General features: G+C 34.4%; 1 protein-coding gene across 1 annotated transcript; it reads left to right on the forward strand.

The window, feature by feature from the left end:
* Positions 1 to 635: 635 nt before the first annotated feature.
* LOC110290175 (olfactory receptor 5D14-like) lies at positions 636 to 1,586 on the forward strand. Its single transcript, XM_021156668.2, has one exon. It carries the CDS (start codon positions 636 to 638, stop codon positions 1,584 to 1,586), a length of 951 nt encoding a protein of 316 aa, XP_021012327.1.
* The last annotated feature ends 11,204 nt before the right edge of the window (positions 1,587 to 12,790 follow it).

Genomic DNA, 12,790 nt, shown 5'->3' on the forward strand with positions numbered 1-12,790 from the left:
AAGGAAAGTCTCATTATTAAAGATTCTTCAAGAGGAGATTTATTATTCATAGTAATTACCTGCTCTGAGCCTGTATGGAATACTGTCTTGAATTTTCTCTAGAGTTAGTCCCCAGAGATATCAGGTAAATATAAAATCTTTTCTCTTTCTGCTGTTCTAAATTTACAGAGCACCAGAAGTATGCTGACTCGCTCTGTAACAAGTGAGTTTATTCAGATTTCTTTTGCTACTGTGAAAATGTCTTTTGCCTGACATTGAAATAAGATATTCTTTGATTTTTCTTTCTTATGTTAAATTCTTAAGCCAGAGACAATAATATTCAGGAGCAAAGTAAATACATAAAGGAAAAGCCTCAATCATCAGCAATAATTACGAAAGAAAGCATTAAACCTTTTCAGAGTATGCCTAATGCCTCAGTGATATTATAAAGCAAAATATGGCCAAATGGCACTGTTTACATATTTTCTCTTAGATTTCTCTAATCTTCTATTTTTTGTAATAAAAAAAATCACATTGGTTTGATTTGTGCAAATGACCAAACTAAAATAGCCTTTTATACTCCTATTTTAAAATATTTGATATTTCTTACATGATTTTGTATTAAACAGGTGAGTCTTCTGTCTCAGCTGTCTACTATGGTGCCACTGGAAAGAAATGTGAGTGTGGAGATTAACTTTGTCCTGTTGGGCTTCACAGACTACCCTAACCTTCAGATTCCCCTTTTCCTAATCTTTCTCTTCATGTACATCATCACTGTAGTGGGAAACCTTGGCATGACAGTGCTCATCAATATTGACCCTAAGTTCCACACTCCAATGTACTTTTTCCTTAGCCACCTTTCTTTTGTTGACTTCTGCTACTCAACCATCATAACACCCAAGCTGCTTGAAAACTTGGTCCTGGCTGATAAAATTATACTTTACTTCAGCTGCATGTTGCAGTACTTCCTGTCCTGTGTGGCTCTGGTGGCTGAGTCCTACTTACTAGCAGTTATGGCTTATGATCGCTTCGTGGCCATTTGTAATCCCTTGCTGTATACTGTGGCCATGTCACCGAAGCTGTGCATCCTGCTTGTGACTGGGTCATATATCTGGAGTACCTTTGAAACGTTGATTCTCCTTTGCTATGCTCTGCAGCTAAAGTTTTCAAGATTTAATGTGATCAACCATTTCTTTTGTGAATATACTGCCCTCATTGCTGTCTCTCGTTCTGATATATACATTCCCAGCTTGCTACTCTTTTGTTTTGCAACCTTCAATGAAGTGAGTACACTCCTGATCATTCTCACTTCTTACGTGTTCATTTTCGTGACAGTATTAAAAATCAAATCTGCTAGTGGACGTCGCAAAGCCTTCTCTACCTGTGCTTCCCACCTGACTGCCATCACTATTTTTCATGGAACCATACTTTCCCTATACTGTATACCTAACTCCAAAAACTCTAGGAATGCTGTCAAAGTAGCCTCGGTCTTTTATGCAGTTGTCAATCCCTTGCTTAACCCTCTTATCTACAGCTTGAGAAACAAGGATGTGAAAGAGGTTTTTCAGAAATTAGTGAGCACTTCACTGAAGTTCCAACTTCACTAATCCATCTTAAAATATGCCCAAAACAATTATAAAATTAGAACAATGGCTGTTTCTATCTACCATGATACATATTTGCTTGAATTATTTTGATTGATATGATGCATAGTTAGTAAAATTCAACTCAGAAAATGAAGGCAAATGTGGATACTATTTAGAGGAAATGGAAAATATTTTGGTGTACAATGTTTATTTCAAGTCTATCTATAACAATAATGATGACAATGATAATAATAATTTTCACAATAAAAATTAGTAAGCAAATAAGAATGTAATTTCTTCTGAAAGACTGACAACACAGAAATGCAGAAATCTTGTTTGGTTGTGTTATAAGCATGACAGAGTGCTTCTGAATGTAAACTTCAGGGAAATTCTGTCAGTCACTGTTAATAGAGGCTTGACATTAAATTACATTATTAAAGCACATGGGAGTATCTTTACATCATATATTCATTTCATTCTTAACGTTCTACAAATGGTGTGTATACAGTACACAGAACTCTATAGTAACTCTTTTGAGAGGCCTGCATCAAAATAATACCTACATCTCTTTGGTGGAATATGACACAAATATCTAATGAAATGGTGAAGAACTGGCTGTCATGATTTAAAATTCAAGGTAAACTCTACAAATTGAATATCTACTTCCTTTTCTATAAAGCAGTTATTAGACACTGAGTGATAGATGTCATAGACCTAGCTCTGTGTTTCAAAAAGGAAAATGTTTGAATGATTTTATTTCTAAGATATCACTTAGATATTATTGAGAAAAAGTTTCATTCCTATAATAAGTTGTTATCAAATTACTTAGAAACATCGTGTATAGTAATTCATAAAAAGAAAAAACAAATAATTACTCAGAAATATTTGCAGATCATATTCTGCTATTTATGTTTCATTGTTTATATGAGTGAGTGAATGATCCTAAATACCTGGTATTAAAAATTCCATGAATTAAAATAAATTTGAATGATAAGAAAACATTACTTGAGTTAATGTAAATTATAAAATATCTATTTTAAAATATTATCACTTTGGATGAAATAGTTTTATACAATATTTTATTGATTTCCCAAAAACTAAGTGCTAAAGTTTAACCATTAAATTCCATGCAATGAACATTAACTCATTAATAAAAATGACTAAACACTGTGAAAATGCATATTTGCATATAAATATTGATATAAGATTACTTAGATTTTACATACAATAGTCATTTTAAAGTAAGTGTTTCTCATCATAGAGATGGAATAAGAGCATATATGTGTTACCATTTCTTTTCTGTAAGAATAGTTGCAAACCAAAACTTTAATGGCACAGCTATGGAGGCTTGAACACAAATAACCTTAATAGTGCCATATGCTTGAATCCTTGGTCTCCAGTTACTAAAAATGTTTGGGAAGGATTAGCAAATGGGGTCTTGCTGGAGGAATTATGCCACTCAGAGGGGGATTTGAGGGTTCAAAAACCTTGAGTCCTCCTCCTCTTCTTCCTCCTCTCCCTTCCTCTCCTTGCCTTCTGTCTCTGTCTCTGTCTCTCTCTCTCTGTCTCTCTCTCTCTGTCTGTCTCTCTCTCTGTGTCTCTGTCTCTCTGTCTCTGTCTCTGTCTCTGTCTCTGTCTCTGTCTCTGTCTCTGTCTCTCTCTCTCTCTCTCTCTCTCTCTCTCTCTCTCTCTCTTCTTCCACTTTTCAGATCAGACGTGTACCTTAGCTACGTCTCTAGCACTTTTCCAGCTTTTGTGCTGCCATGTTTCTCACCATGATGGTCATGAATTCAAACTGCTAAAACTGTGGGCCCCCAATAAATGCCTTCTTTTGTAAGTTTTCTCATTGATAGTCTTTTGTCATGCAATGAAAAAATAACTAAAACAAGTGTTTTAGGTATGGTGGTAAGGAAACAAACATTTTTATGCATTCCAGAAGTGGGACAAGACTTAGTCTTCACATGAGACTATTTGAGGGGCCACCAACATTAAATTCATATCATCTGACATACATTCAAAAGTCATAGTCTAGGAACACAGGAATATAGTCCTAATCATATCTCCCAGAGATAAAGTAACAAACTTATAGAAACATTAAAAAACATCTAAAAACATGTCTAACAGCACCAATGCAAGTAAAATTCAATAACAAGATGATTGAATAAAATTTTGGTTACTACCAAGGAGTAAAGGAAATAGGAAAATGTTTAAATGTTAGTATTTTCGTTTCCAGGTGAAATTTTTTTAAATTTTAAAAAATTTGTATTTTATTATTTTAATTTATGTTTATAAATGTTTTGCATAGATGTTATACCATGCTCATTTTTGGTACCAGTCAAAGCTGACAGAGTGTACAGGTGATTGTTAGCCAATGTTTGAGTTCTGGGATTTTGACCCAGGGGTTATAAAAAAATTAACAACTTTCTTAACAACTGAGCCCTTTTTCAAAATGTCCACTTGCATTTTTTAATAAGTAAAAATCAAGACATGTAAGAGAGATTATATTATGAAAAAATGTGTCAAACAATGTATATTAAAATTGAAAAAACAATAAATATATATGGAATAACATTTGATTACATTAATAGATAAATAATTATAGGCTAGGGTTCCCAAAATACTGGAAGAGTTAGGTCTCAAAACATGAAGAATTTAAGCACAGATAACTTACTCTCAAGCATATTTAGGAATTTCCTTGAATGTAATGGCCCTCAAAATAAGTCTCATAAAAATATCTTTAATCACAAATTATTCTGGATTTCACCAATATTTTCTTTTAAAATAGAACTAAAGGTCTTTGGGTAAATGATTCATGTTCTAGTCTAAAGTATTAACCATTACAAATGAATCCTGGATAGTGTTACACTCAACAACTAGTGATAATTTAAAGGATATAAAAACAGTAATTTAAATTGGTATATTTAGTTATAGATTAAAATTTCTATAAAAGTGAATATTCACTATAGTTGGTTTAAAGGCATAATATTTTCAACCCTCTTTGGAATTAAAAATGATAAACTAATGGATGCATAACTAACCTTTGGTCCCTACTAAGTATGTTTACATGCTCATCATTCTTATGAAAATTTAACAAAACACCAATAATTTATACTTTCTGTTTTTAAATCAACCTTAAGATTTCATTCCAAAGCCAGGCGTGGTGGCACATGCCTTTAATCTCAGCACTTGGGGGGCAGAGGCAGGTGGATTTCTTAGTCAAGGCCAGCCTGATCTACAAAGTGAGTTCCAGGACAGCCAGGGCTACACAGAGAAACCCTGTCTCAAAAACAAACAAACAAACAAACAAACAATAAACAAAACAAAATATGATTTCATCACATAATGGGAAGAGAAAATTGAGAATCAGTAAGTATAAACAGTAGAATTAGACAAATACAATGTGAAAGTTTTGATTTAATAATGGGTTTTAATAATAATTTCAAAGTGTAGTAAAATAATTGCAAACAGCTTGATAATTCAAAAATTAAATTTTCATTTTTGCCTGTACCTGAATCTATTGATGAGAGTGGGACGTGAAATTTCTTTTCACATACCTCCATGTATGTGGCACAAAGGAGCAGTTGTGAATAACTCTTGCCTAACTGAAATTTAAAAATTCACTCAAATTTATAAGTATTTCATCTCACTATCTATTTTAAATGACTGTTTCAAAGATGAAATCAATACCAAATGAACCAGCATGAGAGTCTAAGTAAGAATGAGCTACAAATGTTTGATCCTTTCCATTCCCAAATTTGCCAAATTATATACATCTTATGTAATGTACACACCTATTTCAGAATGCAGATAACAGTTATTAATTGACTCTTGATAATATAAAGCAAAAGGAAATTGATGTTCAAATACAGAAAATTAAGCATGAATTACATACTTAATGAGACTGACAATAATATCATATGGGTAACAATTTTTTGTCAAAACTGTTCAAATAATCTTTATTTTACAAGTGATTATACTTTAGCCAGGAAGTATAGGCACACACCTTTATTCCCAAAGCTCCAGTGGAAGAGGTAAGCAGATTTCTGAGTTCAAAGCCAGCCTGCTTTTCTGAGCTAGTCCCAGGAAAGACAACTACACAGAGAAATGGTGTCAAAAAGGAAAAATGATGGTTACACTTTTCATGAATCATAAGTGGAAGCACAATAAAAAGTGTATTGACAGAAAAAAGAAACATAGAAATATGGTAGTAGTTTAAATGACCTAAATTAATGGGATCAGAGATCAGCAACTTATACTCATGAGTGGCTTGAATTTTACGAAGTGAATATTTGACATATGTGTTTTGCAGGCTGATCATAGAAGTTTTTGGATAAGAAGTACTTGGAAAACGGAAAGCATTTATGTCTGAGAACAATTAATTCATACACTCCTTTGTTTTAAAGTTTTCAGTCTTGGACATATTGATGTTTCAATGAAAACCTTCAAAGATATACAGATATGAAATAAAATTAAGATGTTTCTTCTGGTTTTGTCATTTCAGATTTTTTTCTTTAAATCTAAATGTATTGACATAAGTTTTTAAAAATTCATTCATTTTATTAGATATTTATTTGTTTTTCCGTATGCCTATATGTGCACCATGTACATACCTGGTATGTTCAGAGGTCAGAAGACATTAGGAGGTTATTGGAATAACAATGGTTATAAGCTGCCATGGTGGTGCTGGAAAGAGATTCAAGATTCTCTGGAAAAACAGGAAATGCTTTTAACTGCTAGGCCATGTCTCCAGTCCCTATCTGTAGTTCCTTTATAATGTTAAGTAAAAGAAAGTTTTCCATTTAAAAGAAGGCAAAATGAGACTGGCAGGGATGAGGAAATTACCAAAACTCTAATGTGTAAAAGTATGAAATTGTCAAAAAGTAAACTTAACCAAAAATAAATTAACTTAAAATATAAAAATACAATCTCATAGTAATCGCAACTCATTCTTACAATAAAAACCAACTTTGAAAATGTATATGGATAAACCCAGTTGGAGTTCTTTATTTTTGCCATAGATAATGTTACCTTATATTATTCTTGGAATAGTCTTAAAAAAACATTGAAAGTGCATAATATACTCCCATAGTGCAAAGTTATTAGAGTGTATACATTAATCTTCTTTTTAAAAATATAGTATTTTATTTATTCTTTATAATTTTGTGCATGTATGTTGATATTATCTGTTTCCTACTACCTCCTTTTAAGTTCCTAGAGAACTTACCAAACCTTCCCCGTCAAAAATGATTATCTTAAAAATTATTATTAATAGTTCACTGAGTTAAAACTACATTAACATAGCATATAAAGTTTTGTCTCATTGACTAGTGAATGAGAAACCTACTGGTGCCCAATTACCCATAGAAAAGTGATTCTTTTTATTTAGCTTCCTTCAACTATCAGTTTTCTAAGCAAGGCTTAATTAAGCATAATGTGTAATTCTGCTTTAAATGTGCTGCATGAAAGGTCATGTTAAGAGGTTTTAGCAATGTTTTGTAAATAGGCTGGTAAAATAGTGGCTAAACCTCTGGCAGGTCTCCTACCTTGTTCCTAGAGGGTGCTTTTTTTTATGTTTCATGGTTTTCATGTAGATTCTCTTTAAAAAGATTGAGAGGCACACTGACAATTCTCTTATGTTAGAGAGTATTGTGGAGTTGGTGAAGCACAAGAGAATTTGGGAAGATTTCAAAGTTTTTGGGAATCAAAAAGAGCCAGTGGAAGGAGAACAAGGTTCAGGGATGACATCTGAAACTGGGAATATATTGCATGATGAAAAGGGGAAGCAAAATTGGCTGGAAGGTTAACTACCACTCATCCTGTTCCATGTACATTCACTGCTAGGCAGCCAAAGCACCACTGTGAAATTTAGGGGCTGGGAAAAGCAGGAAATGGTACAGGTACAACTCGAGAGTGTTAATCCAAGTGCACCACCAGAAAATTTTCTTGGTCTGACACAGGCACCTGCAGCCTTCCCAGTCTTTGTGCATGATTTGCCTGCTAGTAATGGTGTTTCTGCCTATAATTAGTGGATCTGCCATTATACAGAATTGGTAGATCTAAAGCACTTTATAGAGGCTATGCTATTATATAACTTGCACTCTCCATTTGTTAAAGAATTGTTAAATATTTGGGCTACACAGAATAAGGTTATTCCCCAAGACTAGAAATGATTGATCTCAGCTGTTTTATAAGCTGGACAACAATTACAGTGTTTTTCATGATGTAGGCACAAAGTCACAAAATAAAACAACAGAATATAGCAAGGGGAAATAAATATTACTAAAGATCAACTGCTTAGTGAAAGATGTTCTGCTAATTTACAAGAACAAATCCAATCTATTGATGGTATAATTGAACAGGGTTGTGTTATGGCTTTAAGGATTTGTGATATGATTGAGGAAGCAGGGGGTGGGGGAAATCTACCTCATTTACAAAGGTAATACAGGGACCTACAGAAGCATTCATTGGTTTTTTTAATATCATTTTTATTAGGTATTTATTTCATTTACATTTCCAATGCTATCCCAAAAGTCCCCCACACCCTCCCCCACCCACTCCTCCACCCACCCACTCCCACTTCTTGGCCCTGGTGTTCCCCTGTACTGAGGCATATAAAGTTTGCACGACCAAAGGGCCTCTCTTTCCACTGTTGGCCGAATAGGCTATCTTCTGATAAATATGCAGCTAGAGACACAAGCTCTGTGGGGCGGGGGGGACTGGTTAGTTCATATTATTGTTCCACCTATAGGGTTGCAGATCCCCCCAGCTCCTTGGGTACTTTCTCTAGCTCCTCCATTGGGGGTCCTGGGATCCATCCAATAGCTGACTGCGAGCATTCACTATTGTGTTTGCTAGGCCCAAGCATAGTCTCACAAGAGACAGCTATATCAGGGTCCTTTCAGCAAAATCTTGCTAGTGTATGCAATGGTGTCAGCATTGAGGCAGATTATGGGATGGATCTCTGGGTATGGCAGTCTCTAGATGGTCCATCCTTTCATCTCAGCTCCAAACTTTGTCTTTGTAACTCCTTCCATGGGTGTTTTGTTACCAATTCTAAGAATGGGCAAAGTATCCACACTTTGGTATTCATTCTTCTTGAGTTTCATGTGTTTCACAATTTGTATATTATATCTTGGGTAGTCTAAGTTTCTGGGCTAATATCCACTTATCAGTGAGTACATATCATGTGAGTTCTTTTGTGATTGGGTTACCTCACTCAAGATGTTGCCCTCCAGGTCCATCAATTTGCCTAGGAATTTCATAAATTCATTCCTTTTAATAGCTCAGTAGTACTCCAAATTCCATCTCAATTCTTCAACGAATTAGAAAGGGCAATCTCCAAATTCATCTGGAATAACAAAAAACCTAGGATAGCAAAAACTCTTCTCAAGGATAAAAGAACCTCTGGTGGAATCACCATGTGTGACCTAAAGCTGTACTACAGAGCAATTGTGATAAAAACTGCATGGTACTGGAATAGCGACAGACAAGAAAACCAATGGAATAGAATTGAAGACCCAGAAATGAACCCACACAGCTATGGTCACTTAATCTTTGACAAGGGAGCTAAAACTATTAAGTGGAAAAAAGACAGCATTTTCAACAAATGGTGCTGGCACAACTGGCGGTTATCATGTAGAAGAATGCGAATTGATACATTCCTATCTCCTTGTACTAAGGTCAAATCTAAGTGGATTAAGGAACTCCACATAAAACCAGAGACACTGAAACTTATAGAGGAGAAAGTGGGGAAAAGCCTCGAAGATATGGGTACAAGGGGAAAATTCCTGAATAGAACAGCAATGGCTTGTGCTGTAAGATTGAGAATCAACAAATGGGACCTTATAAAATTGCAAAGCTTCTGCAAGGCAAAAGACACCATCAATAAGACAGAAAGGCCACCAACAGATTGGGAAAGGATCTTTACCTATCCTAAATCAGATAGGGGAATAATATCCAATATATCTATCTATCTATCTATCTATCTATCTATCTATCTATCTATCTATCTATCTATCTATCTACATATATAGATAGATAGATATATGTATATATATATATGGATATATATATAGAACTCAAGAAGGTGGACTCCAAAAATCAAATAACCCCATTAAAAATGGGGCTCAGAGCTAAACAAAGAATTCTCACTGATTTTTTTTTACAGAGATTATGTTCTATATCAATAGAGCCATATCAAACCTTGAAAACAGACAGTCATTGATAGAAATCCTGTCCTTTGACAATGTGAATACTGAGTGTTAAGAGAGGATTCAGACAATTGAAAGTACAAGGGACCCCATAGAAAAATGGATAAGAGAAGCAACTGATATTGGTTTTCTGGACCATCTGGGTAATAACATAGGGAAAGCCATAGCTAGAAGTCTTAGAAATTAAAATGTCTGATGTTTTAATTATGGTGAATTTGGCCACTTCCAAAGATGTTGTCTTGCTAGAAAATTCAGAGCTCCAAATTGCAGGTACATTTACTCAAGAGAACATGGTGTTTGTAGAAGGAACAGGTAGTTCTCACTCTTGTGAACCAAAAAGGTTTCCAGGATACGCTAGCTGTTGTTGAAAGGGAAAACAATGGTTATATAGTATTACTGGTACAATAGGGACATAAGAGGTATCCTTTTATCCTCAGGAAATAAACAGAGGGTGCTGTCAGTTTGAGGACTTGCAGTATACAATACAAGCTACCTTCTTTTTACTAGACAGAAAATACCCAGCAGGCAAGAAAATCAAAATTATGTACTTCCTATCTTATACATGCCAGAGAAAGGAAAGTGGCTTTGGATCTGGCCACAGATATGACTCTTACCCTATCCCCCAAAATGGAATGTTACAAGTTAACCATTGCTATGTATGGTCCTTTACCCTCAGAAACAGTGTGAAAAATTTTGGGGATCAGTGGGTTAACTTCTCAAAGATTGATTATACATCCCATTATACTAGATGGGAATTGCAAGAAAGAAATTAGAATCATGGCATATGTGGGAAAGGAGATGAAAATTGATGCCTGGGATAGAATTGTTCAACTGTTGTTGTTTCATTACATTAAGGGCAAGACTACTCTAGTAGAAAGGACAGGAGCTTTGGAGAGTACAGGAGATTCTGTGATCTGACAAACAATGGTTAATGTTTAGAGACTCAAATTAATATTGCATATGAATGTGGTTGACCTAGAAGGTTTAGTAAATACAGGAGCTGATGTTAGTATACTTTCCCCAAAGGAATTCAGATTGACCACTTCAGAAAGTTATACACAGTTTAGGGGAATCAGTAAATTATCAGGAATAAGATAAAGTGTCTGGTAGATTAACTGTGTAGGACCAGATTGACAAACAGGGAAGTTGAGACCTTATGTGACAGACATACCCACAAATTTATGCAGAAGGGATGTTTTACAACAATGGGGCATGGAAATTAATATTCCTGCAATTTGAGGGACATCAAATGAGGACATTAGGTGGGATATATTTGATGCTTCTGGTGAAGATATTGATATGGGAGATAGAGAAAAAAATCACAAGCTGTGCCCATGATCCAAACACAGGACATCACATGAATCGAATTCCAAAATTTATAACAGGGACCATTGCTGACATACCAACAACCATGTCAATAAAATGGTTATCAAATCAACCTTTATGGCAAGAGCAATGGCTAATAACAAAAGAAAAATGCAGGAATTTGAACAATTGGTAAAAAACAAACAAACAAACAAACAAAAAAAGAAACCTGGAGGCTCAACATATAGAAGAGTCTACCAGCCCATGGAATTCCCCTGTGTTGTAAAAAAGAAATCAGGAAAACTTAGGATGATAATTGATTTAAGAGCAGTTAACAAATAAATTCTTTAGGGACAATTTGAAAATATTTAATGATTTTCAATAATTAATGGGTGATGTTAACTGGCTGAAGCCTACAATTGAGTAAGTACATATGAGTTAAGTGACTTATTTCAAACATTACAAGGAGATTCAGATTTAAACAGTCCAAGATTTCTAACTGTTGAAGCAGAAAAAAAATGACTTAATTCTTGTAGAACAAGGACTGCAAGATACATATGCAGATCAAATTAATACTAATCATGCTTGTGTTTGGTTATTTTGCCTCAGTTTATTCTCCTAGTAAGCTCATTATGCAAATGGAAGATAGTATCATGAAATGAGTTTGGTTGTAGCTAATAAAGAAAATAAATGAAGACACATATAGAAAAGATTTCTGAGTTCATTATAAAAGATAGAATAATATTATACCAATTTTCATGAAAATATCTGGGCAAAATTATAGTACTTCTTATGTGTGCTGAGATTATATCATTATGTGAGATGAACAAAAATTGTCAAAGTGCTTGTAGTAATTACTTGGGTGATGTTAATATCAAATACCCCAAAAAGAAAGACATACTCTTTATAAAAGGAACTAATTGTATTTTTCCATGTAATGTAAGACTAATTCAATAGACGCCAACATTCTATAATGATGCACGCAACATTCTATAATGATGCACAATTGCTCTGTAGTAAAGCTTTAGGTCAGGCATGGTGATTCCACCAGAGGTTCTTTTATCCTTGAGAAGAGTTTTTGCTATCCTAGGTTTTTTGTTATTCCAGATGAATTTGCAGATTGCTTTTTCTAATTCGTTGAAGAATTGAGTTGGAATTTTGATGGGGATTGCATTGAATCTGTAGATTGCTTTTGGCAAGATAGACATTTTTACAATGTTGATCCTGCCAATCCATGAGCATGGGAGATCTTTCCATCTTCTGAGATCTTCTTTAATTTCTTTCTTCAGAGACTTGAAGTTCTTATCATACAAATCTTTCACTTCCTTATTTAGAGTCATGCCAAGATATTTTATATTATTTGTGACAATTGAGAAGGGTGTTGTTTCCCTAATTTCTTTCTCAGCCTGTTTATTCTTTGTGTAGAGAAAGGCCATTGACTTCTTTGAGTTAATATTATATTCAGCTACTTCACCGAAGCTGTTTATCAGGTTTAGGAGTTCTCTGGTGGAATTTTTAGGGTCACTTATATATACTATCATATCATCTGCAAAAAGTGATATTTTGACTTCATCTTTTCCAATTTGTATCCCCTTGATCTCCTTTTGTTGTCGAATTGCTCTAGCTAGGACTTCAAGTACTATATTGAATAGGTAGGGAGAAAGTGGGCAGCCTTGTCTAGTCTCTGATTTTAGTGGGATTGCTTCGGCT

The sequence above is a fragment of the Mus caroli genome, unplaced genomic scaffold, assembly GCF_978045245.1.
Source record: "Mus caroli unplaced genomic scaffold, Mus_caroli_1 scaffold_2, whole genome shotgun sequence".
Lineage (NCBI taxonomy): Eukaryota > Metazoa > Chordata > Mammalia > Rodentia > Muridae > Mus > Mus caroli.

Coding starts and splice junctions, on each gene's coding strand:
- LOC110290175 (XM_021156668.2), top strand. CDS start 636: ATGGTGCCACTGGAAAGAAATGTGAGTGTGGAGATTAACTTTGTCCTG.